This window comes from Oryx dammah, unplaced genomic scaffold, assembly GCF_014754425.2.
Source record: "Oryx dammah isolate SB20612 unplaced genomic scaffold, SCBI_Odam_1.1 HiC_scaffold_3, whole genome shotgun sequence".
NCBI lineage: Eukaryota > Metazoa > Chordata > Mammalia > Artiodactyla > Bovidae > Oryx > Oryx dammah.
Window position 1 is genome coordinate 115,948,147 of NW_024070187.1, and position 26,370 is coordinate 115,974,516.

Consider the following 26,370-nt stretch of genomic DNA (forward strand, 5'->3'; position numbering starts at 1 on the left):
AGTCCGCTGAGGCCCGCAGGCGCGCGACCCGGAAGTCCGCTGAGGCCGCGGCGCCGCGCGTGCGCGGCCCCGGCGCGGCGGAAGTGCGGCGCCGGCGCTCTTCCGGGCGGGTCGCGCCCCCCGCGCCTGCGTCGCGGCGTCGGACGGAAGCTGGTGCGGCTCGCGAGCGGCGGTTGCCGAGCGGACCCGGACGCGCGCGGACCCCGAACCCTCGGGCCGGCGCCCGCCGCGGGCCGCCACCATGTCGCTGCTGCAGTCCGCGCTCGACTTCCTGGCGGGCCCGGGCTCCCTGGGGGGCGCGGCCGCCCGCGACCAGACGGACTTCGTGGGGCAAACGGTGGAGATGGGCGAGCTGCGGCTGCGGGTGCGCCGGGTCCTGGCCGAAGGTGAGGGCGGCCGCGGCCGGTCGGGCGGCGGCTGCGGGGGACGAGGCCGGCCGCGGGTCGGGCACTTCCGTGAGGGAGGCTCGGGGCCAGGCCGGGCCGTGGCAGTCGTGTCGGCGGCTGTGGGCCACCCCCGGCCCGGGCGGAGGCTGGCCCGGCGGGCGGGACTCCACGCGGCGGGAGGCTGGAGTCTGCAGGCGGGCGGTGCGGCGGGGGCAGGCGAAGCCGTGGTCCCTCTCGCTCCGAGGGCCTCGGCGGGTGGGCGGACGCAGGGCCGGCCCCCTGGCTGACAGGAGCTCGGGCGGGGGTGGCCGTAGTCCTGGCCTCCGCAGGTGCGGGGACTCCCTGTGCGGCGCCCGCTGGCCGCGCTGCCTCTTCGCCCCTGAGCGTCCGTCTCCCCGACCTGCGTCTGAGACCCCAGGCGAGTTTCCGCAGGACGAGCCAACAGGTGGTGATCGCTGCGGACCTTGCTTGGCAGGCTGGGCAGGGCCGTCTTTGGTACTTCCGCGTGCCCTCTCTGGCTTCCTGAATGTCCTCTTTACTTCACGGAGAGTTTCTCACCCCTGTTGGCGCAGCCCTTTGGCCCGGCAGATTCCCCTAGCCGTGGCACTTGGCAGCTGAAGGCGTGGCTTTGGGGCCGGTGCTGAAGCCGGAGGTACCCCCCTAATTTCGCACTCTTGCTGCCAGCTGTGCTCAGTTTGAGCTGGGGAGTGCTGACTGTTCTGGGGCCATCCTTCCTAAAGTCCTCAGGTGGTGCTAAGGCCAGAGCACCACCACACACTTTTTCTCCACTGTCAGAAACATTTTGGGTGTGACTGGGTGAGAAAGCAATGAGAAGTGTCCCCCGCCCATCAGTTCATTTATTCTGAAAACACCAGGCGAGCGTTTTGATTCTTTAAGAAATTCACAGTGCACAGCACGTGGTTTCTACTTAGTGGAAGTTCAGGTGAGACGCAGGCGCTCTGGTGACCGGAGGCCAACAAAGCGCAGGGGTCCCCTGGTGGGTAGACAGTGGGCTCAGCTGCAGGGCTGGCGGAGGTGGGGGGTGCTGGAGGGGGTTGGGGAGGTGGCTCAGGGAGACAGGAAGCTCCTGCCAGTGGCTTGACCGCGAGGATGAAGAACAGGGAGAGCGAGTGCGCTGGCTGTGCAGCACCTGTTCCTTCGTTCCCCCAGGAGGTCAGGAGCCGTAGATTTCCTGCCCTTAAACTGAAGTGGTAGCCTAGGGCTTGCGCAGCTCGTGAAGCTGTTTGTGAACTGGGCCAGTAGGAAACCTGTGTGAAGTCCTTCACGTAAAATAGCAGCCTGAGGATGTGGGCTGTGGGCTGCTTCTGTAAACACGGGGAAGGGCGGCTCAAAACTCCGGGGCACCTGTGTGGACAGCTGCAGAATTTTTCAGGTTTTAGAAAGGTAGAATGTAGCCTGTAGGTCCTGGGATACAGCGCTGAGAGTTGGGAAACAGTCATGTCATCAAATGTGCTGATATTTAATACTCCTGTAATTAAGTAGGTATTCTCACTGTGGGGTGATTAGGTCTTCAAATAGCCCCATATCAGTTCATGTCAGGGTTGCCCCAGCTGAGTTCCTCACCAGGTTTTGCTCTCAAATGATTTTCCAGGCAAGAGCACTGGAGTGGGTAGCCCTTGCCTTCTCCAGGGTATCTTCTCGACCCAGGGATCGAACCCAGGCCTCCCGCATTGCGGGCAGACGCTTTACCCTCTGAGCCACCAGGTAAGCTGGAGTATAACTAGGTCTTCAGATAGCCCCATATCAGTTAATGTCAGGGTTACCCCCGCTGAGTTTCTCATCAGGTTTTGCTCTCAAATGATTTAGAGAGAAAGCATTGGTTTTCATAACTTTTTGCAATTTATAGCCTGAAATGGGTTGTTGGGTAGAACTATGGAGCTAGATAGCTTTTCAGAGTTTGTTCTAAATTTTCACTTTTTAAGAACAAACGGGTTTCCCTGGTGGCTCAGATGGTAAAGAATCTGCCCCCAGTGTAGGAGACCCAGGTTTGACCCCTGGGTTGGGAAGATCCCCTGGAGGAGGGAATGGCAGTCCACTCCAGTATTCTTGCCCGGAGAATTCCGTGGACAGAGGAGCCTGGTGAGCTGTAGTCCATGGGGTCGCAAAGGATCGGACGCGACGGAGCGACTGACATACTGGCATCCCGCGGTGGCAGGGACGTCGGGCGCCACCGAGCGGCCGAGGGGTGTCCGCTGCGTCAGGGGCGTCAGGCGCCGCCGAGCGGCCTAGGGGCCGAGGGGTGTCTGTGGGGCCTGTCCTGACTGCAGGAGGGCACGGGGGTGGGCGTGATGGAGGAGAGGACTGGGCCTCCTTCTGCAGGGTCCCGCTGCGTGGTGCCTGGGGGGCTTGTCTGGGGCCATTGGGCTGTGGCGGCCCCTGTGGACCCCCCTTTCCATGTGGGAAGCGTGGGTGAGCCCTGAGCCCCATGGCTCACCGGTCTTGTAGTTCTGGTGTCTTCTCGCTTGAGCGTTGGGGTCTTGTCAGCCCTCTGTCTTTGCCCTTGACCCTGGACCTGGAGGCCTGAGTGTGGAGACCCTTCTCTGCCAGGGAGGGTTCCAAGTGGATGTTTCTTCCCTAGACACCGCAGAGCACACAGCCAGGTCTCCACCGCAGGGCTGTGGGCTCAGGTGGCCTCTTGTGGTCCTCAGGACACAGTGGCCCCCGTCTCGTGTCCCTCTCAGCTGGCCCTACCCCTGGCAAGCTGGTGGCTTTAAGGTCAGCCTTTAATCGTGGCGATAGTGCCCAGCATAAAACAGTAGTGACCCCACAGCCGCACTTGTGGGGTCCTGGCTGCGTGGGGGTGGTCATGGTGGTGCTGAGCTGAGGGCTGTTGGGAGCTCGCCAGGCCACCAGGGGTGCCGGTGGAGTCGGGCGGGAGCCCACGAGAGGCTTTGGTCCGATGGAAGGCGTGGGTCCGTCTCAGGTGTGTCCTGCCGGAAGTGGTGTCCAGAGGGACTCCTTGTAAAAGCAGCTGCTGGCACGGGGTCGCTGGGGGCTGGCTGGGAGTCCAGTGCCGAGGCCGCTGTGCTGCGAGGCCTGCGGTCCGTCCCCAGCACGCGTCTGCAGGCGCCTGGGGGCCAGGGGAGGTCACCCTGGGTGGGGCTGTGTGGGGAGGCGCGCTCCTCCTCCTGCTGTCTGGGCCTGCTCCCCTCCAGGGCTCCGTCTGCGCGAGCGTGCCTGTCCCTGCAGGAGGGTGATGAGCGTGCGCGCAGTGGGCTCCTGGAATCCCACGCCGTGGAAGCGTCTGCTCCTCTGCAGCAGTGCTGAGAAAGCGTGTCAAGGTCACCTGACCTGCTTCCCATGCTGCGGTGCCACCCGGCCTGGGGCTTGCTGTCCTGCCAGCGGGCCCCAACCGCCCCTGGCTCCTGTCTGTGACCCTGCCCTGTGGGAGGGATGGTCACCTGCCGCCATGGAGGCCCTGCCGGACTCCAGCCGCCCCCAGCCTCTTCATTTTAGCTGGGGTAGGGAAAGAGCAACTTAGCCAGGATGGTGGGGTCAGCTTCTCGCCCCACGTTTTGTAAACATATACAGCAGCCGGGATCAGGTACAGAGGTGCTCACGTGTCAACGATATGTGCGCTGTGCTGCGCCCGCTCGGCCACGGGCCACTTCTGGTCTAGGCGCGTGCAAGCCCCGCCCGAGGAGCCCTTGGTCTGCACTGGGGCAGCCCGGAGAGAGCGAACGTGCCTCCTGTTCCTGCCGCTCCTGGACTTCTCTTCCAGCTTCCCTGCTCGCACCTCGCCTGTCCTGGGTTCAGTGAACAGCGAGATACAGCAAGACAGTTGGCGTAGGCAGCAGGGGAGCCTGAGGCCCCAGTGGATGGAGGAAGCTGGCGGCCCCCGCAGAGCGGGCGGTGCGGGTGGCTGCGGCCTCTGGGCGTGGGCCCTGGCGGCTGGGTGCGCTCGGGCGGCCTCACGAGCCTGGAGCGTGGGCCCCTCTCCTGCTGTGGGCCTTGGTGTGTCTTCCCGCTTGGGGCTGCTGTGCAGAAAGCTTGCGAGGAGGCGTGCACCGTGCACGCACGAGCACGTGTTCCTTTCTTTCGGGTGAAAGGCCCGGGAGTGGACTGTGGGCTTCTAGTTGGATGGAGGGTTGGCTTTGCATGGAACAGCCAGACGCTCTCCGCGGGGGCTTTGGCACCTCCTGCCCCACGGCCTCCCCAGCGCGTGGCTGTCCCGATTGTTCCCGCGCTCCAGGGCGTGCAGCGGCTGAGTCTGCACCTTCCCCAGGGTACGGTGCTGAGCATTTTTTCACCCATTGATTAGCCACCTGTGTATCTTTTCTTGTGTGTAAAATGTTTCTTAAAACCTTTTTTCCATTTTTTGGCGGGGGCAGGAGTTGTGGGAGTATTTTTTTTTAAACTGTGGTATAATGAGAATTTCATGACTATTCATGGATAAACCTGGGGGTATCTGTTGTACATCCAAGTCCGGTTTTTGTATAACACACATACACAGAGACACACATGTGTAGGGAAGAGAAGGTAAGCCGTTTCCTAATTCCAGAACGTCAGTTCAGTCGCTCAGTCGTATCCAACTCTTTGTGACGCCACGGACTGCAGCACGCCAGGCCTCCCTGTCCATCACCAACTCCTGGAGCTTACTCAGACTCATGTCTGTTGAGTCAGTGATGCTATCCTGCCATCTCATCCTCTGTCGTCCCCTTCTCTTCCTACCTTCCATCTTTCCCAGCACCAGGGTCTTTTCCAATGAGGCAGTTCTTCACATCAGGTGGCCAAAGTGTTGGAGCTTCAGCTCAGCATCAGTCCTTCCAGTGAATATTCAGGACTGATTTCCTTCAGGATTGACCTGTTGGAACTCCTTGTAGTCCAAGGGACTCTGAAGAGTCTTCTCCAACACCACAGTTCAGAAGCATGAATTATTTGGCGCTTACCTTTCTTTACAGTCCAACTCTCACATCCATACATGACTACTGGAAAAACCATAGCTTTGACTAGATGAACCTTGGTCAGCAAAGTAATGTGTCTGCTTTTTAATATGCTGTCTAGATTGGTCATAGCTTTTTTCCCAAGGAGGAAGTGTCTTTTAATTTCATGGCTGTAGTCAGCATCTGCAGTGATTTTGGAGCCCCAAAAATAGTCTTTCACTGTTTCCACTGTTTCCCCATTTATTTGCCATGAAGGGATGGGATCAGATGCCATGATCTTCGTTTTCTGAATGTTGAGCTTTAAGCCAGCCTTTTCGCTCTCCTCTTTCACCTTCATCAAGAGGCTTTTTAGTTCCTCTTCACTTGCTGCCATAAGGGTGGTGCCATCTGCACATCTGAGGTGATTGATATTTCTCCCGGCAGTCTTGATTCCAGCTTGTGCTCCGTCCAGAGCACACCCACTCGCAACTGTCTGAGCAGCACCCCCAGCCGGCACCCCTTCCTGTGTCTCCCGTGCTGGCGTCCCTATTGTTGGGACACTTTTCCCCTGAGGTCGCTGCAGGCTGGCGTGGAGCTGGGAGGGGAGGCGCAGACAGGCCCGGGTGCACTGCCCAGGGCCGGTGTCTAGAAACACCGTGGCCACAGCCGGGATTTGGAGTGTCTGTCCCCGTGGGGGTCCCTGTGCACCCCCGGAGAGCAGCAGCCTGCCCCCCCCCAGTCCTCTGTCCTCTGAAGAGTTCTGTGTAAATGGGGTCCCGTGGAGCCTCTCAGAACTGGCTTCTTTCCCCCGCGTGATTCTCTGGGGACCATCCACGTTGCTGTGCCCTAACTTTTTTTGTCTCTGCAGAGCAGTCCGTGGTGTGGACACACCATAGTTTGCTGCACTTCTCACCCACTGAGGGACGTCTGGGTTGTGTCTGAACTAAAGCTGCTGGAAGCATCTGCGTGCAGGTCATTGTATGGCTGTGTTCACCTTTCTGGAATAAGTGCGCAGGTGCTGGTCACGCGGCAGTTGGCGCCTTGTTTTTAGAGAGCTGCTCGCCTGTCTGTAGAGCTCCATGCTGTCTGTGCTCGCCCGTCGGCAGAGGGGTGCCTGCCTGTGCTTGGCTGCTGCGCTGGCCGCAGGCTGCAGCCTGAGGTCAGGGAGCGGGTAGGCGCCTAGGAGCTCTCTCCCCTTGGCTGTTCTCGCTCCCTTTACGCTGAGGACCCCAGTCCTGTTTCATCAGGACCCCCCCTTCTGACCTCATTGAATGCCCCCTGCACACCCTGTCTCCAGACCCAGCCACACTGGGGTTAGGGCTTCAGCTTGTGACTTCTGGGGGACACAGTTGAGTCTGCTGCAAAAGGGGTCAGGTTCTCTGCGTCCCTGCCAGCGTTGGTGCTGTGTTTGGTGGTCATTCTGGCAGCTGTGCGGTGATGTCTCATTGAGGCTTTGGTCTGCGTCTCCCTGAACGCTCACGCTTTGCTCGTTTCTGCCTGCCCGCCCTCACGGGTGGAGCGCCTCCGTGCCCTCTGCCTCTTTTCCAGTCATCTCTCACTGCTGAATTGTGAGCGCTTCTCGAGTCCTCTGTCCAGGGTGGTAGCCAAGTGCTTCCTCTCAGGCTACTGAGAACAGGGTCTGTTGTGGATCCAAGGCTCTGACTCTGATGGAGTCTATCCTGTCGCTTTTCGGTCCTGAATCCGGCTGTCGCTGCCTGTTCTGAAAACTTTGCTGAGCTGCGCATCTCCGGGATTCTCTCCTGTGCCGTCTCGTGGTTTGACACTTGTATGCTCTGAGTTACCGTGTAAGGTTTAGGCTGAAGTTCTTTATTTTGCCTGGAGTATTTTCCAATTGAAAACACCATCCTTCTGAAGCTGCTTTTGCAGTTTGGGCGATTTGTGTGGTTCTGTTTCCAGGGCTTTTCTCTTTTGCTCCATGGATCTACAGTCTGTCCGTCCAGCAGTACCACAGTCTTCATTACTGTAGCTATACAAAATTTGAAATTTTTTTTTGGTTAGGAAAAATTTTTTAAATGCAGAAAAGTAGAAAGAGTAACAACACAACAGACACCTTTGTCCTTGCTATCCAGATGAAAGTGAAAGAAGAGAGTGGAAAATGTTGGCTTAAAGCTCAACATTCAGAAAATGAAGATCATGGCATCCGGTCCCATCACTTCATGGGAAATAGATGGGGAAACAGTGGAAACAGTATCAGTCTTTATTTTGGGGGGCTCCCAAATCACTGCAGATGGTGACTGCAGCCGTGAAATTAAAAGACGCTTACTCCTTGGAAGAAAAGTTATGACCAGCCTAGATAGCATATTCAAAAGCAGAGACATTACTTTGCCGACTAAGGTCCGTCTAGTCAAGGCTGTGGTTTTTCCTGTGGTCATGTATGGATGTGAGAGTTGGACTGTGAAGAAGGCTGAGCGCTGAAGAATTGATGCTTTTGAACTGTGGTGTTGGAGAAGACTCTCGAGAGTCCCTTGGACTGCAAGGAGATCCAACCAGTCCATCCTAAAGGAGATCAGCCCTGGGATTTCTTTGGAAGGAATGATGCTAAAGCTGAAACTCCAGTACTTTGCCCACCTCATGCGAAGAGTTGACTCATTGGAAAAGACTCTGATGCTGGGAGGGATTGGGGGCAGGAGAAGGGGACGACCGAGGATGAGATGGCTGGATGGCGTCACGGACTCGATGGACGTGAGTCTGAGTGAACTCTGGGAGATGGTGATGGACAGGGAGGCCTGACGTGCTGCGATTCATGGGGTCGCAAAGAGTTGGACATGACTGAGCAACTGAATTGAACTGAACTGAACTTTGAAAATGGATTCCCTCGTAGCTCAGTTGATAAAGAATCTGCCTGCAATGTGGGAGACCGGCGTTTGATTCCTGGGTGGGAAAGATCCCCTGGAGAAGGAAATGGCAACCCACTCCAGTATTCTTGCCTGGAGAATCCCATGGACAGAGGAGCCTGGTGGGCTACAGCTTATGGGGTTCAAAGAGTCGGACACGACTTAACTAAACCACCGCCAACTCTAAAAAGGTCGTCTTTGGTTCCCGAGCTTTTCCTGACCGTGAAGCACCGCAGATGCTGTAAAGGGCCCGCTGGCCCGCTGCCCCTGCGGCGTCTCTGCGTCTCTCCGGAGGCAGCCACCACCGTGCACTAGGGCACGTCCTGCCTGCTCATCGCGGTGCTTCCTCTGCCCGGGCTGTGTGGAGACAGCGCCTGACCTTGCTGTGGGGTGTTAAATGTGAGTGACTGTGCTTTCCTCTCTGAAGAGTTTGTCGTTGTGACCTGCTGGTTTGCTCAGCACACCGTTCTGGTTCCCGCCGTGCCAGACACCGTCCTGGGTGCCTGTGACGGAAGTGCAGACAGCTCGGACGGCGTTTCTGCCTCGCGCTCACAGCCTCCTGGGAGAGAAGTGAACAAGTGTCCAGATAGAGTCAGGTGTCAGAGAATGCTGGGGAGGAGGAGCGGGGTCGGGGCGTGGGGGCGAGTCAGGAGCGAGGCGAGGGCAGTCGGGCCAGGCCCTGCAGGGCTGTGGCCAGGCCGTGGCCCCGGGCGGTCGTGGGCCTGCTGGCTGAGGAGGCGCGGTGGGCGGCCCCGAGGATCCGGTAGCCCCGAGGAGGCCACCCTTCTGTCCTGGACGTTTCTGGTGGAGCCCTTAGGAGTGTTGCTGCGTGGTCTTACCGGCTGCAGGTAAAGGCAGCCTTAGTGCTTCCGCTCTGTGTCCTCCTAGCGTTCTTGCACTGTAGGGCTCTCTGATACACTGTTGCATTGCAGCTCTGAGAGCAGCTGAAATCCTTGCTTTGTTCTTGATCTGAGAGGACCTTTAAGTCTTGAGTTAGCTGTTGGTTTTTCGTGGTTGCCATTCCTTAGATTGAAGAAGTTTCTGCTTCAGTTCCTCATTTGATGACCATTTTAAAATCTTGCTCTTTTGAAGGATGATGACGGGGCTTCACCTGTGGAAAGACGCTTTCTCGGTGTCTGTCGAGGTGACCCGCCCTGCCTGTCTTCAGTGGTGCGGCAGAGACTGTTAGCCTCGCACTGTCCTTACTGCGTACTGCCAGAGTCGCTCCTAGTGCTTTCTGATGGGTTCTGATGCCGTGTTAATGAGTGATTCTGATCCGTAATTGTGTGCTCATTGTTCTCTCTGCCTCAATAAAGACTCGGGGGACTGCTCTCCCCTCTCGGCACGGGCTCCGCGTGAGGCGGGTGTCCTCCCCTCACTCTCATGTTGCTCTGAATTCGCCAGTGGAGCCGTCTGTCTTCCTGTTTCTGTTTCCTGGATTTTCATTTATCTCTTTTCATCTGTTTTTTTATGTGGACTTATTTAATGTTTTGCCAGCTGTGTTGAAGTAAAAGTGACAAGAGTAACTCTGCACTCATGTGAGAACACTGTAAGTGCACTCTGCCTGTGTGTTTCCGAGTGTGTGTGTAAAAGTGTGTGTGTGCGTGCGTCTGCAGCTGTCGCGTGGAGCTGGTGAGCCAAGCCGTCGCCCCCGCCGTGTCCTGCTCGCCTCGGCACCACTCATCTGCTCTCTGTTCCTGCGGTTGCTCTGGTCCCTCGGCCCCCCGGGACTGAAGCCCCGTGCACGCTCCTCTCCTGCCTGCCGCTCCCCAGCGCACCTGCAGCCGTCCTGCTGCTGCGTGTGGGCAGCAGCGCCTCCGGCCACATGAGGACGGCCGCTGCACCCGCTCGCCGTGGACGGACACGGCTTGTTCCCGCTGGGGCTGCTGTGAGCATGCGTGTGGAGTCTTTGTGAGCACGCGTGCCCTTATTTTTCCTGGGTAAATGCTCAAGGTGATGGCTGAGCTGTAGAGCTGGTGTGTGTGTAGCTTTTGAAGAACTCTCCACACTGTCTTCCGAAATGATGATGCCGTTCTGAATTCCTGTGGGCATGTATAAGCGTGCAGTTGCTCCACACCTCAATCAGTGTTTGGTAGGTCGGTTTTAAAATTTTCAGATGTTCTAATAGGTGTACAGTAGTATCCTTGTCGTTTAAATATGCGTGTCCGTGGCATGACATTTTTTCGTGTGGTTACTTGCCATCTATCTTGGTTGAGTGTCTTTTTGTATATCTTGCCCCTTAAAATGCTGTTGAACTGAACTTTGGGTTTTCTGTATATTTTCTGGATAGAGGTCCTTTGCCAGATGTGTGATTTGCGAGGTCCAGTTAGGGACTTGTCTTTTCAAGCTCTCAACAGTGTTTCAAAAAACCAGTAAAAACCGTCTTTAATGAAGTCCATTTATCATGTTTTTCATTTATGGGTCACACTGTTTGCCTAATGTAGGGTCTGTCAAGGTGGCTGATTTTTTGCATGTTGCTCTCACATCCCACAACCTTCCTGAGCTCGTTTATTACTGGTAGCAGCTCGAAGGAGTGGGTATCGGCTTGTCCACATAGATAGTTGTGTTGTTTGTTGTCTCCTTTCAGTCTGGATGCCTTTTATTTCTTTTCTTGCCTGATTGCACTGGCCAGCGCTTCCAGCATGATGCTGAATGGCAGTGGTGAGAAGAGGCCTGATGCCTGCCTTGCCCTGGTCTTAGAGGGAAGCGTCAGGCATCCCCCAAGTGTGGTGTTCACGGAGGGGCTTCCAGAGATGCCTTCATCAGGCTGAGCAACTGTCCTTCTGTTCCCGTTTGCTGAGAGTTTTAACTTTCATGGTGAAATTTTCCACCGTAGGAAGCTAGAAAAGGCTAAGAAGTCAAACTAAAAATAATCTAATTTCATTGATTAAACCAGCTTTACTCAGTTGTGATGTATTATCGTTTTTATAATTGTTGGGTTTGATTTGCTAACATTCTGTTTTACGTAGAATTAACGATCTGTCAGGAATTCAGCCATCCACGTTTGTGTGTGGTACGAGTCACTTACTTGTTTCCAGAGAACTGGCGTTGATTGTATTGATTTTCCTGCCCTGGTCTCTGCCTGTGAACAGGGTGTGTGGAAGGCGGTCACGTGAACCAGGGCTACCATCACGGCGGAACACAGACTCCTGACCACAGTCCAGTTTGTGCCTTTCTCAGTGAAGGTATTTTTAAAGCTAAATGTTAAATAAAACTGATACATATTTTTCTCATTTTTAGGAGGGTTTGCATTTGTGTATGAAGCTCAAGATCTGGGAAGTGGCAGAGAGTATGCATTGAAGGTAATAGAGGGGACTAAGGTTTCGTGGGTTTCCCTGTGTTTTAAGGAAAGAAATCTCTAAGTGACACTGTCTACGGAGGCTTATCCCCGCCCCTGTGGTTTATGTTCCTTTTTTACAGTCTGTGTCTACTTGTTACAGTTGTTTCTTGTGCAGTCTTAGAGGACTTGAAAGCTGTGGGTTTCAGCTTTGGGGCAGCCAGGGGAGGGGAGTCAGAGCTGCCAAAGTAAGGGTTCCAGGAACACCAGGTGTTCGAAAGCCAGTTGTGTAAAGTCGCATGCGCACGGCGTGCCTGTGAGCCGGGCTCTCGGGCGGGCTGCTGGCTGTGCCTCGAGGTCTGTCCCGAGGCTCTGGGACCCAGAAGTAGACCCATGTCTCTCATTTTCCTCTAGCATGTTGGGTGAGAAGCCTCCTGTTTTTAGTTTTCCTTACATCCTTGGATCACAAAGGACCGTTTCTGAGGCCCTCTAACCGGGCAGGTTTCTCTGTGGGTCAGATGTTCACATGAAGTCAGGCGGGGGCAGCCCTAAGATGCACTGTGTGCTTGGTGAGGGCAGCCTGATGAGGCCCTTAACCTTCCCTCATCCGTTATTTCCCGCTGCAGAGACTGCTGTCCAATGAAGAGGAGAAGAACAGAGCCATCATTCAGGAAGTGTGTTTCATGGTATCCTTTTCCAGGGGCTGAGCCCGAGCGCGGGCCCCAGGGAGGCCCGCCGCCAGCTGTGCTGCCCTCGGCTGCCGGCTGCCCAGTGACGCCTTCTCTGTGTGTGCTTCATTGGACTTGCCTGTAGCCTGTGTCTAGTAGGAAGGAGTTTTCTTCCTTGTTGTTTACTCTCGGAGTAATGGTAAGAGATTTACAGCATTGGGAAAAGCAGCATCGTTTCTGCCAGGAGGTCTCAAGCTGGGGTGGGCAGCCCCCTGCCTCCGCCCTGCCGCTTGCCCAGTGACCTGATGTGGTGCCCGAGTCCCTCAGCTCCCTGCCAGCCCTGGCTCCTTGGGCTCCGTGTTGCTCTCTGAGCAGCCCCCTGGTGCCTTCACCCTTCCCAGGGGGCAGGGGCCCTGGGCGTCCGTGCACGGCGCCTGGATCTGCAGGCTTGTTGGGCTGGCTCTCCACTCCCACACGCGTTCCCCTGGAACTGGGGTCTCGCCCTTTGCTGTTGGAATCTGTTCTCCTTCATCTCGAAGCTCTGTCCACTGAGAGCCTGCCGGCCCCAGGCCTGAGGGTCCTCACTGCGCTGGGCTTCCTGTGGCCTCCTTCAGCCTCACCTGCTGCCGCACCCAGCCCCTGGCCAGGTGTGTGGCCGCGGGGGGCAGGGGGCCCCTGCAGCGCCTTCCCTTCCCTTGTGCCCCGTGTCTTCCTGTCCTGCTGGCTGCCTCTCACCTGCTCCCCGTGGTCATGTGCTCAGGTTGTCCTTAGTTGGAGTTGGTGTTCTGACTTCAGTGTCTTAATGTTCTGTATAGATTTGTTTTTAAACATGCAGACTTACATTCTCCTTTAACGAGACACCTGCAGAAAAAACTTTCAGGCCACCCAAATATTGTCCAGTTTTGTTCTGCAGCATCGATAGGAAAAGAGGAGTCGGACACTGGGCAGGCGGAGTTCCTGCTGCTCATGGAGCTCTGCAGAGGTGAGGTGCCCGCGGCTTGGCACCACCCAGCAGGCGGAACGGCTCCCGTGGTCTCCTCTCTGGAGATATGTTGGTCGTTAGGGAGAGAGCGGCGCCCTGTCTGGCGGGAGCTCTTTGAGTGGCTGCATCCACCCCCTCACCCCCGTGCCTGGCTGAGAGCAGAGCTGTGGCCGGAAGTGGGCAGGGTGGCTGGGGCCGCAGAGGTGCGCCCTCACCAGCCCAAGGCGGTCGCACTTGCTGTGCTCTGAGAGGAAGACTTGTGCCCACTGACAGCAGTGGGGAGCCGGTGCTTTCTCACGACTTCTTGGGGCAGAGTGGGCGAGTGGGTGGGCAGGGGGCGCCCCAGGAGAGGTGAGGCTTCTGTCGGCGGCAGAACCAGGGTCCCCACCTGGAGGGTTGGGCTCCTCTCACCCCGCACTAAACCTCTGCCCTGTGCTGGGCCTGAGTGGGCAAGACAGCTCTTGGAGCTGGGCAGCACATCGGAGGCCCGGCAGCCGTAGAGGACTGGCCAGAGGGCCTGGAGCTCGGGCAGGGGCCCCCAGACGCCCTGCTTGTCCATCCGCCACCGGCAGTGCGAGCGGCTGTCGCGAGGCCAGGGGAGAGCGGGGAGACTGAGGCAGGGGGCTCCCCCGAAGGGAGGGAGGAAAGCAGCCCGAGGGGTCATGGCCCCCAGAGGAGTGAACCAGGAAGAGGGCAGGGGCTGTGAGTGCGGGCGTCTTTCTGCGAAGAGCAGAAATGGGGTGTGGTGGCTGCCAGGGGTGGGGCTGTATCGGGGGCCACCGCCAGGAGGACAGGATCCCGCCCTGAGTGGAGGGGACCGGGACCCCATCCCAGGTGGAGAGCCCAGGACCCGGACTGCAGGGTGCAGCGTGCGCACCTGGGCTCCTGTGGGGACTGGTGTGTGGGATCCTGTCCGGCGCTGGCTGTGCTGTGGGCGCCTCTCCTGGGTGCTCACAGTGCGATATGGGTGCTCAGCTCAGGTCAGGCGCTTGGCTCTTCACTTAGCTGGTGGTTGGCATCACTGTCTTTCACCTGCAAGAAAGAGGTGCCTGCTCACTGAAGACAGCATCACGTGTGAGCTTATGAAGCAGGCTGCTGCCTGCAAGCCTGCTGCGTCTGCGCCCCTCACGTTCACATGCGCCCCCGGGAGGCGTCCTGGGGGTGGGGCCGGGGTCGCAGGGCGCTGGGGAGAGTGCTGGTCGCGGGGCCTTGTGGCTGTGTGGTACTGCTCTTTGGTTCCACGTCGAGTGGGGCCAGGGGTCCTATAACGTGCGGAGCTCATCTCTGGGAGCGGAGGCAGCCTGGGGCCCTGGATAAGGGTGTGCAGGCAGGGCTCTCGGAAGAGGCTTTGGGACGTCCAGGGCAAGAGCCAGGGTCGGGGTACCAAGGCAGGTGAGTCGTGGGTCCTGGGAAGCTGGCCAAGCAAAGACAGCACACAGTTGTGGAGGGAGCCCCTATGGAGAGGGCCGGTGGCCCCGGGCTCCAGCCAGCTCCAGCAGGACTGAGGTCCCTGTGCCAGAGACAGGAAGGAGCGCCGTGAGGCGGGGACCCCTCGGGGGCAGCCTGGGGTGGGGGCCCAGAGCCTGGCCACCCTTTCTGTGCCGCATGGAGGGCGTAGCCACTGAGATCTCAGGTGAAGAGCCGAGGACCGCTGTTACCTAAGGACGCTCAGCGGTCGTCTCTCCAGAGGTGTCTGCCGGGATGTGCACGTTCGGGGTCGTGGTCCCTGCAGCTGCTGTGTCACAAAGGCTCCGGGGTCAGAGGCCTCTGCTGCTGCGGGGCCGACTTCCCCTCCAGGGCTCTGTAGCCTCAACCGGGTGCTGGCCGGAGGGCGGGGCCGCACCACGGCGGGTGCGGGAGGGCAGCAGGCCTGGGCACTCGCTTCGCCAGTTCCCTGGTGATGTGAGTTTGATTCTCTTTTAGGGCAGCTGGTGGAATTTTTAAAAAAAGTTGAATCGAAAGGTCCGCTCTCATGCGACACCGTCCTGAAGATTTTCTACCAGACGTGCAGGGCGGTGCAGCACCTGCACAGGCAGAAGCCGCCCATCATCCACAGGGACCTCAAGGTGGGGCCCTGCCCGCCCAGCCCCCCCCCCCGCCCGCCCGCGGCCGGCCCCGCCCCGCCCCCCCCCCCCCCCCCCCCCCCCGCCCCCCCCCCGCCAGGGACCTGAGGTGGGGCCCTGCCCGGCAGCCCCCCTGCGCCCAGGCTCTCCCCTGCTGGCCCCAGCTGGGTGCTGCCACCTGCGGGCGAGGGTGGGGTTGGTCGCGGGTGCGGACCCCTGCGTGGAGCCGAGAGGAGGCGGTGCCCTTGGGCTGCTCTGGGCAGGCATGCTGCCCGCCTGCTGCTGGGCGCCGGCGGGAGCGCTCCCCGCGGGGCTGCCGCGCGCCTGGTGCACACGGGAGGCGGCCCTTCTCCTCCTCGTGCTGCCTGGGGGTGGGGCTTGGTGGTCACGACTGTGTTTTCCGGTGTAGCATATGTGTTTGCTGCGTCTGTGCTCGGCAGAGTCCTCGCTCTTCAGTTACCTGGGGGTCCCCTGCCTCTTTGCTGTCGCTTACTGGTGGATGTTCGTGCATCCTTAGAGCAGTGCCTTTTAAGCGGCACGTGCTGCAGATGTGCTCCGTGGTGTGCGGCTCCATTCTAACAGTAATCTGGCGTCCGAGGAGCCAGGGCCCTGACTCTCGCCGCGGCTCGGGGTGGCGGCAGGCCCCTCTGCCCTCCCCGGCCTGACTTGCTAAAAGCAGGCCCCAGATGCGCCTCTTCCTGCCAGGAGCCTCCCTCTGCTTCCTGCACGTCCAGCCTGTGGCCAGCTTTCCCGTTTCCTCTTGGGGCATCTTGAACCTTGGGAGCAGCACCGTCCTCGGGAGGCGGCGGGCTCCTCTCTGGCTCAGGAAGGTGGAACGCTTGAAGGATGACAGCTTGGCCAGGGCGGACTGCCCAGCACCTGTGTGCGGGTCCATGGCTGCTGGCACCGTGTGGGGCCCCCTCACGAGCTCCCTGTGGTCTGTCCACGGGGGTCTTGGAGTGGTGCCCCGTGGAGGGGCAGGAAGGGCCCGGGAACCCCGGACGCGAGTGCCGGGCCCCGTGCGCGTCCCTGGCGTCACAGCTGCACGACCCCTTCAGTGTGGGCTTCCTGGTGTCCCGCCGGGCATCACGCGAGTGGAGCCCCACAGCCTGTATGCTTGGCGTCATGATTTTAGCCTCTTGCATCTCGGGAGGCTTCGCTGAGCAGGGCCTGGGTGCTGGGCCTGGCCCTCCACGCCCCCTCTCCACACCGTGGTGGCCCCTGTCCCAGGACACCCTCGCCTGGGTGCCGGAGGCTGTCTCCGCAGTGGCCCTGGTGCCTGCGCGTGGCCGGCCCCTGGTGGTGTGTGTGTGTTCGGCTGGCCTCTCCTCCTGGTGCGGGGTTTGCCTGCCTCGCCCTGTCCTTGGGACCCGGTGTGCTGTGGGGCAGCCCCGTTGCCAGTGCTTGGTAGGGCAGACTGCACTCCTGTGGCTGCTCTCTCACTCCCTCGGGTGTCCCTTCTGTTTGGCGTGAGTCGTCTTGGCTCCTTGTGAGGGGTCTTCAGCGCCCGACCTTGCTGCTCCCCGGCCTCTGTACCAGAGCGGGTCCCCTGGACCGTGTGACTCTTGTCAGCTCTTGGTGTCTCTACCCGAGCCGGGACCCAGCAACGGGAGCCGAGCAGGCACCCTGGTTCCCAGCACCTCCTAGTTACATTCATACTGCTCTGGGATCTGTTAACGTGCAGCGCGTTATGCCCAAAAGACAGTGTTCATCCTTTCAATTAAAAATACTTGATTGCTGAAAATGCTGACCATCGTTGGAGCCCTCTAGCGGGTCTCGTAGTAACATCAAAGGCCACTGATCACAGATAGAGCAACACGTACGGTAATGATGAAACATCTGGAGCGTTTCAAGGATTCTCGAACGGGACACGGAGACAGACACAAAGTGAGCAGATGCTGTTGGGAAGAGGTGCCTACAGACTCGCGGACATGGGGCTGGCACAGACCTGCCTGTGTGAGGAGTGCAGGGAAGCAAGGCTGGCCTGTGATTGTTCGGCTCAGAGTGTCGGCATCTGGTTGGAGTTGCCGTGACTTGCCCTCCGAGAGAGGGGCTAACAGGCTGGAGGCGTCCTGGCTGCTGGGTTGGTAAAGGTGCTCCGGACCTGGGTCGTGCGTTGCTGGCCTCCTGACTCTTCCCAGACGGTGGAGGAGTAGAGCCCCCATGGCGAGTGTGGGCTGGCGGGGCGCCCGGCTCCCAAGCTGCGGGCAGGTCTGTGTCCTCCTGTCGAGAGGAGAGTCCAGGTCCCTGTTTGATGCGGATTTAAGGTCTCATTTGTTCAGTTTCTGAATAAGAGATCTTTGTATCTTTTGTTGGGTTTCTTCCAGTTATTCACGTGTTTGGTGACTTTTCAATGGTCTGTTAGTTTTCTTCGTCTTCCACGTTTGCTGAGGGCTCTTACTGTATGTACCCTACATTACTAGGTTATCTTTGATTTGTGGTGGATTTTTAACTTCCGTTTGTTTATTTGAGTGTCCCATTTCAAGGTACACACACTGATTTTGGTCAGAAAGGAGTGTCCCGTTTGCCCAGAAGACCCTCCGGCTGGTCTGTCCTTCAGGCCCCTGCCTGCCTGGCTCCCTGCTGTCCACAGCGCAGCCTGCAGCCTGGCCTCACAGACCGTCTCCTGAAACTTTGCAGGTTGAAAACCTACTGCTTAGTAACCAGGGGACCATCAAGCTGTGTGACTTCGGCAGTGCCACGACCATCTCGCACTACCCAGACTACAGCTGGAGCGCCCAGCGCCGGGCGCTGGTGGAGGAGGAGGTGAGTGCGGCAGCCGGGACACCATCGGCGACTGTGCCTGCCCCGGCTGGCTCTCCCCTCGCTTTTTTCTTGATGTAGCAAAGCATGCCCCGTGAGATTTCCCACCGTAACCGTCTTCAGCATGTGGTCCAGTGGCCTACGTGCATCCACGTCGCGGAGCGGCGTCGCCTCCGTCCCTCTGCGGGCCTCAGGCATCCCAAACGTGGCGCTTTAGAGCACCGTGTAAAACCTGCCTCCAGCGTGGTTCAGCAGTTAACCGCAGGAGCCCCCGGGAGACTGGTGGGCGAGTCCAAGCCCGTGTGAGCAGCAGGTGCTGCTGAGTGGGCACAGACACCCCCGGGCAGGGCGGCTGTCTGCACACACACTGCACTCCTGTGCTTGGGTGCACGCGCTCGCAGACGCGGCCCCGGACCCTGCACGAGAGAGAGCGGCGCAAGGCAGCAGGCAGGGCCACCAGGCTCCCCGCCGCCGCTCCGCGCGCTCCCTCGAGACTGCGCTCCCTGGGGAGCACGTGCGTCTCAGGGCTGCGGACGCATCCTCTGCCTGCAGGTGGGCAGTGAGCCCGGGGACTGGTCTGTAGCTCACCCTGGGGCTCCAGGTCATGGTGCCTGGAGCGGGTGCTGAAGCCTTGCGACCCCTGCCCGCCTGCACCCTCCTCCGCTTTCAGTGGTTCCCGAGGACCCCTGGGCACCGCTGTCGCGGTTGCCGATCGTTCACGTCCATGGTGCTGGTCCCGTGTGCTCAGCACGCTCTGGGGCCCCCGTGCAGAGTCTCGTGTGACCACCCCTGCCAAGCTACCTGACCGGCGCCAGGCCCTGTGGCCTGGGATTGCCACAGCAGCTGTGATGGGCCTGTGCCTTTTCCTCTGACACGTTCTCCTCTCCAGATCACCAGGAACACAACCCCCATGTACAGGACGCCGGAAATTGTGGACTTGTACTCAAACTTCCCGATCGGCGAGAAGCAGGACATCTGGGTGAGGCAGCTGACCCGTGTGCCTGGGCAGCCTGACTGCTCCCCCGGGGCCCTGGGTGAGGCTGCGGCTGCCCAGCCCTCGGCCCCCCTCCTCTTGCTTGGCTCTTCCTTCCCTCTGGTGGTCTTTCTCCTCTTCTGCGGCCCTTGAGACGCTGTTAGTGGACAGGTACTGACGGCGGTGTGCTGAGGGGCGGAGGCCAGTGTAGCCCAGGCCTGGCCCGAGACGGGGCACTCCTGCATGCCTGGACCTGAGCTCATCTGGTCCGAGCCCCTTTGTGGCCAGCGCCGGGCCTTCCGGATGGCCTTGCAGCTGTGCACCGCCCTGACGATGCTGGAGCTGTGACTGGGCCCGAGGCCTTACAGGGTCTCAGGAGGAGGTCAGGCCCATCCTCTAGGACACGGCCCATCGGTGTAGGGCTGTCCCTGTGTACGCCGAGCGTGGGGTCTGACTGAGCGGGTGTCTGCTGACCCCTTGGTTCAGCATGAGGGCTTGGAGCTCAGGGAGCACTGCTCCTGCCCATCCGAGGTGCCCTGACGCCTCCCTGGTGCCCTGAGAGCAGGACCCGGGGGCCCTGAACCCCTGCCTCAGGATTCCCGTCCAGGCCTATCAGGCCCACGACCGGCGGCACCGCTATGGGGGGAGCCCTGTGCTGGTGAGTGTAGACTGGTGGACACGCTTGAGCTGGTCAACTCCAAGTGGACACGTTCAGCCTGTCCCAGCCCAAGGACCGCGTGCATGAGCTGGAAGGCGGGGCTTGGCCTGGTCTGGGCCCTACTTGTGCCTCACTCCTCTCACCGTGCTGGACAGTCTGGGTTCCCTGTCCTCCTGTGGCAGATGCCGTTGGTGGAGGCACGGAGGGGACAGTGACATTTGGGTGCAGGGCCGGCAGCCCCTGACTCGTCCCTGGCGCTCAGCTCGAGCCCAGAGGAGGCCCTGCCACTCGCCCTCCCCACTGCCACTTGGTGGGTAGATCCCTCTCTGGGGTAGGAGCTTGGTGTCTCTAGAGGACCTCATCAGAGAACGGAGGGTTGGGCTTTGTTGGCTGCGCTGACCCGGCTGGTCTCTGCACCCCATGAGTGTGGACCCTGGCCAGTGGGCGAGGCAGGGCGGGCAGGGCGGGGTGGGGCAGGGCAGGGCTGGTGGGGCGGGGCAGAGCTGGCAGAGCCGGGCAGGGCCAGCAGGCCGGGCAGAGCTGGGCGCCTCTGTTCTCCGCAGGCTCTGGGCTGCATTCTGTACCTGCTCTGCTTCGGGCAGCACCCGTTTGAGGACGGGGCGAAGCTTCGCATTGTCAATGGGAAGTACGCAATTCCCGCCGATGACACGCGCTACTCCGTGTTCCACGGCCTAATCCGTAAGTCCCAGCGCAGCACTCCCCGCCTGAGCCCGTGTCCCGAGTGGCCGCTTCTGCTCATCTTGTTCTTCACATTGTCCTTCCCCACTTGCTTTTAAAATCAGTAGTGTAAGCAAGACACGGGCCTCCAGGGCACAGTGCCCTGCAGAGCGGGGGGTGCACGGGCCTCCAGGGCACAGTGCCCTGCAGAGAGGGGGGTGCTGCTTGCCTGGGGCCCCAGCCTGGCCGCCTTTAGGGTGAGCTCTGCCTCTGCTGTAGGTGCGATGCTCAAGGTCAACCCGGAGGAGCGGCTATCCATCACTGAGCTGGTCAACCAGCTCCAGGAGATCGCGGCCGCCCGCAACGTGAACCCCAAGTCACCCATCACCGAGGTGGGCCTCTGTGTGCCGCTCGCGATGACGCTGTCTGTGTTGCTTTAGAGCCAGGGGGTCCAGCTCCACTTGGCTCTCGTGGAGGGAGGAGCCCCTGGGGTTGCCTGAGGGCCAGTGTGTCGCCCTGTGGGGTTCCTGGAGCTGGGAGACAGAGCCCGGGGCTGGGCTCTGAGGTTCAGAGTGGGTGAGGTTCAGAGAGGCCAGCGGCGAGGAGGAGAGGGCCGCTGAGTCAGGTTGGCCTGGGCTGTCCCGTGGTCTTTCCAGAGAACCTGGGCCCCCAGGTGGGCCAAGTCTCAGGTGGTGTTTGGGCCCAAGATCCAGGGGCAGCCAGCCTGTATGTGCCTCCAAGGACGGCTCCATAGGGAGGATAGAAGGGCCCGAGGAAGGACACAGGCCTCTTCTGCTGGGGCTCACGAGCACGTGCTGCTCTCAGTGCGTCTAGAACCAGGGACCCGTGGGCCAGACAGCAGCCCAACCCTACGCCCTCTGCCCGGGGCCTCGTGGGAGAGAAGTCAGCCGGTCCTTGGGGCAGTGTGGGCGCACCGGCCCCGGTGGACTCTGAGACCAGGAAAGCACCAGACAGGAGTGGGCTGAGCCCGTGGGGCAGGGGTCAGGAGAGCCAGAGGCTGTGTGTGCTGCAGCCTGGGCCTGGCGCCTCTGAGCACGTTCCCCGCAGCCTGGGCCTGCACCCTCAGAGCACGTTCCCTGCAGCTTCTGAGGTGGTGTGGAGCCTGCAGTCCTACCGGGAGGTGCCCTGTGTCTTCGGGAAGCTGATGAAACAACGAAACAAAAATTTCTGATCTCTGAGTAAATGACACAGTTGAGCTAAGACACGTGTGCCTGACGCTTCGCGGGTGTTGTTTTTAAGACTCCTTGGAGCATTCCATTTATCACTGACCACTCTCAGCGCGTCACGTACCACAGAGGCCGTAACGCGGTGTTTTTTGAGTCTAGTGTGACATGTTAACCCGAAAGTAAGAATGCTCTTTGAAGCTCCACAAGAGACTTCAAAGCAAGCGTTGCGTAGCTTGTAGAGAGTGGACGCGGAGCTGCAGTTGCTCTGGCCGGGTGAGCGTGAGGCCGGCCCTCGAGTGGGCTCGTCTGGGCCTGTCACGGGGTGCCTTGGGTCTCCGGGGCAGTTGTGGTGTTATGACGGCAGCTGGTGTGGCCTCGGGCTCAGCCCACGGGACACGCACTGTGCTCTGTGGCTGCGCTTCATGGTGGTCATCCCGCCCGAGCCTCCATGGGTCCCATTCTGTGTCCTGTCGACGGCAGGGCCTGCAGCCTTGGGGGCTGGGGTGGGTTCACAGCTGCTGCCTGTGTTGTGAACAGAGCCGTGCCCCACAGATGAGCCCTGGGGTCCAGGACTCGTCGAGACCTGGGGTGGGGGTGGTCCTTGGTGGTTCTGTAGCGAGCCAGGTGGAGGAGGGTGTACTCGGTGGGCGCCATGTCCCAAGCACCTGGCCTGACCTGAGTTTGCACCTTTCCAGCTCCTGGAGCAGAATGGAGGCTATGGGCATGCGGCCCCTCCCAGCTCCATGGGCAGCAGTGAGTATCCCCGGGACCCCAGTTCACGGTTCCCGAGCCGCCCCGAGACTCAGCAGGGCTGCCCCTTGGTGAGGCTCAGGCCTGGGGAGGGGGCCAGAGGCCGGGTGCCTGCTGTCCCCCCAAACCCCTGCCGTCGGGCAGCCTGGGTCCTCTGAGCCCCAGCCTCACCCAAGGGGCTCTGGGGGCCCTGTCTGTGGGCTGCCTCAGCCTCGGGCCCCGGGGGACTGGGCGGCCGCACAGGTCTCCAGTGCGCGTGGCCTCTGCCTGGTCAGATGTGGGTGTGCCTTCAGGCTAGCCCGCGGTGACGCTGGGGGTGGCCTGGAGGCGGTGTGTGAGGGAGCAGAGCGGCTGTGTGGGGTCTGCAGGGGCAGCGTCTGCTCAACATGAGGCGGGCTCGGGTAGGGAGGTGGGTCTGGCGGGGGGCGGGGGCCGGTGGACTTGGCTCATGGCTCGGACGTGTTTGCTGAGAGGGTTGCTCTTGATTTGCTAGTTAGCCTGGGGGTTCTGGGGGCTGGTGCAGCCAGCCCTGAGTGCGGCTGGCCCAGAAGGTTCCAGACACGCCTCTGCCCTGTTTCTCCAGGGCCATCCCCAGGGTCATGTTGCACCTCATCCCCTCCAGGGCTGATGCCGGCAGCTCGCCGCCCATGTCCCGTCTCCTTGTCCACCAGAGTGGCTCTGGCTTAGCTGCCTCCCTGGGGCGTAGTGTGGGGGGCCGCCTTGAGGTGCCTGGAAAGACGCCTCATGTGCGTATGGGGTGCAGGGCAGAGGGCTGGCGTAGGGGTCACACACGCGTTGCCACCGGATCCAGAGGCCGCAGGCGCCCCCGCACGGGAGCGCGTGGACCCTCCTTTCTGTCCTCCGCCCGACTTCTGCTTTCAGGACCGGGGTGCAGCCGTGCCCTGTACCCTGGTCTTGGGGCCTTCGTGGGCCGCTGCTCCGGCCTTGTCCGCATGGCCGCTAGGGGCCTGTTGCCCTGCAGACCAGCAGAGCGGGGGCCGCTGAGGCCTTCCTGTGCCACACACAGCCTTCCTGGCCCCTCCCCTCCCCTCTGCTCCCCTCCCCACGCACCGGCAGCCTCCGTCTGTGGGCATGTTCGCACCCTGTGCACCAGCCTGCTCACCCCCGCGGGGGCTCTAGCACGTGTTTGTCAGAGGCGGGGTCCCTGTTGGTGCCCAGCAGGTGCTGGGAGTGAGTTGGGTGAATGTCTGGCATGTGGGAACAGCCTCACGTGCCCAGAGGCTCTGGCCTGCTGATGCACCCAGGTCCTGCTCTGGGCTCCCTTCTACCCGGTTCATTCCTGTGTCAGGCGTGGGGCGTAGGCAGCCAGGTGGGGGACGCCTGGCCCCAGTGGAGGGACGCACGGGCCGCTGCTGCGCCTGGAGTTCTGCAGTCTCTCTCTGCTTGCAGGCCTGGTGGTCGCCGAGTGCGAGCAGCCCTACGGCGGGCTCCTGGACATTCTGCGTGGGGGCACCGAGCGCCTCTTCACCAACATCAAGGGCACCTCCTCCAAGGTCATCCAGTCCGTTGCCAAGTGAGTCGAGGGTGCAGACATGTGGGTTCTCTGCTGTGCGATTTTTAGAGCCTTGGGTGCGGACCTGCGTCTAGACGTGCAGAACCCACACTTACGGCCGGGTGAGCATGTGTGCTCAGCGTGAGCTGACCCCCCACGCAAGCTCAGGCGTTGCTGCTTTCCTGCCTGCGCGCTGGAGGGTGTTTGCAGGAGACTGTACACCCTGGCTCCGGGCCGCATCTCTCCTGAGGGTGGCCCTGTCCACAGAGATGGCAGCCATGCACACAGCCTGCTGGTGCCATCCTCCAAGAGGTCTCGGCTTTGATCAGGGAGCCCCGGAGAGTCGGGTTCCATCTGGCGTGTGCCCGCCTCGTGGGGCTGGGGTGGCCTGTGTTCTGTGCTGAGCCGCTGGGTAACGCAGCCCCCACACGGCCACGGAGGCCTCAGGCTTGTCTTCTCTGTGCCGTGGTTATTGTTGTACATTCACAGCTGTTGTGTGTGTGTGTGCACATGTGTGTGTCCTGTGAGTGGACTCGGTGGCGCCCCAGCGCTTTGCCTCTGACGTGACTGTAGGGATGAGAGGAACTTGGTGTCTGCCCGGGGCGGGCTTTGGCCGGGCAGGGTGCCTGCTCGCTCCTGCGCGATGTGGGCCTTTGTGGTGCCCGGGCTGCACCTCGTCTCCAGCAGGAAGGTCAGAGGCACCTCTTTGACTGGTACCTGGATCCCCAGAGTCCTGTCCCGGGGCTGGTGTGAAGACCTGAGGCCCAGGTGGGGCCTGGGCGTGTGGAGGGCCCTGCTCGGGGCCTCCCTGTCAGCCGTCGGTGCTGCTGCGGCCCGGCGAGGGCTGACCTCATGTGTGGGGGCTGCCCTCCCGCCCGCAGCCCTCCCGGCACGTCTGCCGCCGAGGTGCCCACGGCCGCACTCACGGCCTCCTGGCTCCCTCCCATCGGGGTTTGTCATAGGGTCTCGGGTGGACCCAGCGGCAACAGCAGGCCGACAGCAGCCGGCAGACTTGAGAGAAGCCACTCAGCCTTGCTGAGGAGAGAGGAACCGCATTTCCACGCGGCTGAGGTGCGCATCCGTAGGCCAGCCTTGCGGGCAGCCCCTCTGCGCACCAGGGCCAGGCGGGTAGCCGCCTCCTGCCCAGGGTGCCCCGGGGCTTGTGAAGCTCTTTAAGGTACTGGCGGGAGCATACTTGCCCAGGGGCTCTGTGCTGAGGCCTGGCGCAGTAATGGCCCTGGACTGTGGCCTGTCCCCGCACTCCCCACCACAGGGCCAGGACGGGGTGGACTGGACCTTAGGTCCTCCCTGAAAGCAGGGAGGCCGCTCCCCACACAGGCCGATACCGGATGTGGGGACCCAGCTTAGGACGCTGGCTTGGGGAGGGGCATCCCTGCGGCCACCAGCTCGAAAGTGTGTGGGGAGTGCACCCTGGGCCTCGACCCCCAGGCGAGCGGATCGTCCCCAGGGATCGACCCCCAGGCGAGTGGATGGTCCCTAGGGAACGGCCTTTGCTCTGTGGGTCAGACGAGCACGGCGGCCATGATGCTTGAGCTCGCCAGGGGCTTCCTGCAGGTCTGGCACAGGGTCCAGTCAGGGCCTGGTGACAGGGCCCTCCAGGGCCGCTCAGCCCCGGGGCTGCAGGCGGGACCCTTTCTCAGGGTGTGCGGGCCTGCCCTGTGGCCTCTGGCTCGCAGTCCTGACCCTGAGCTCCTGCCCGCCCGTGGCCTCTTGTCAGTCGCTCAGCACTTTGAGGTGCAGGCCCCAGACATGCACGCGTCCCGGATCCCACACGCCAGGCCCTCACAGCCGCCTCCACCAGGCGCCCTGGCTCCTCACAGGGGCAGCGGGGCGAGTGGCCGGGCTGCGCCAGCCGCCCCAGCAGCGAGCTTGCTGTGTGGAGCTGCGGCCTCTGGCCTGGGGCGCAGCCCTCCGGCCGTGTGTCCGTGTGGACTGCTGTTCCGGCCTGTGCTCTTGTTTCACGACGGGTGTCTGTCTCTCCCGCTGACGTGGTGTCACACGCTGTAGACGGTGCGTATAGTGAGCGTGACCGGCACTCTCCCCCGCCTGCTGCCGGCATCACTTGGGCACAGGTTTGCCCATGCTCCCCCTGTGCCCTCCTTCTTCTGCCCTGGAGGCCTTTCCTGCCCGGGCTGTCAGTAGCGCAGGCCTGCCCGGGCCGCCCTTGGTCGGGTCTCCGCGCTCTCACTGCTGTGGGCCTGGGCTCTGTCCCTGGTCAGGGAACCAGACCCCTCAGGCCGCACGGTGCAGCCAGGGGGAAAAAGAAAGACACGCTGTAGACGTCTCAGGTTACTGGAGATGGAGCTTCGGTGGCTCTGTTGCACGCTTGGGTTTCTGACACACCTGGACCTTCCTTTGGGGACTTTGCTCAACCCCCGTGCACCCCCCGCACAGGAGGCGGGCCCGGCTTCTCCCCACCCGAGGGAGTCAGCAGCCCTCACTCGGCTCTGCCGCACGTGGCCGTGCGGCCTCTGAGGGCGTGGCGTGTTCCCTCCGGCGGCCCGTTTTGGGACAGCTGGTCTGCAGGGGCTGCCTCTCCTGGTGGCCACACAGTGCGGGCAGAGGTCGGGGGTGGGAGGCAGCGAGAGTGACCGCCCCATCCCGGCCAGACCTGCGGAGGGAGCCCCGCCCCCGCCGGTGAGGAGGACGGAAGCAGCAGGCTGCAGTGGGGCGCCGGCTGCCTGTGAGTTTGGGGGTTTACGTTCAGAGGTCA

At 61.1% G+C, this 26,370-nt stretch overlaps 1 protein-coding gene across 3 annotated transcripts in view; it reads left to right on the forward strand.

The window, feature by feature from the left end:
* The first annotated feature begins 151 nt into the window (after positions 1-151).
* GAK (cyclin G associated kinase) overlaps positions 152-26,370 on the forward strand; it is a 48,642-nt gene continuing 22,423 nt past the window's right edge. For 2 of the 3 annotated variants that reach the window (XM_040237726.1, XM_040237727.1), the window contains exons 1-11: positions 152-386; positions 11,365-11,426; positions 12,028-12,087; positions 12,937-13,051; positions 14,975-15,117; positions 17,755-17,880; positions 18,767-18,856; positions 20,072-20,207; positions 20,466-20,578; positions 22,069-22,126; positions 23,534-23,657. In XM_040237726.1, coding sequence (XP_040093660.1) covers positions 242-386; positions 11,365-11,426; positions 12,028-12,087; positions 12,937-13,051; positions 14,975-15,117; positions 17,755-17,880; positions 18,767-18,856; positions 20,072-20,207; positions 20,466-20,578; positions 22,069-22,126; positions 23,534-23,657 — 1,172 coding nt within the window. In that variant the 5' untranslated portion in view covers positions 152-241. Of the gene's footprint in view, positions 387-11,364; positions 11,427-12,027; positions 12,088-12,141; positions 12,269-12,906; positions 13,052-14,974; positions 15,118-17,754; positions 17,881-18,766; positions 18,857-20,071; positions 20,208-20,465; positions 20,579-22,068; positions 22,127-23,533; positions 23,658-26,370 lie in introns of those variants that run through there. The other variant, XM_040237728.1, reaches the window with a different exon arrangement.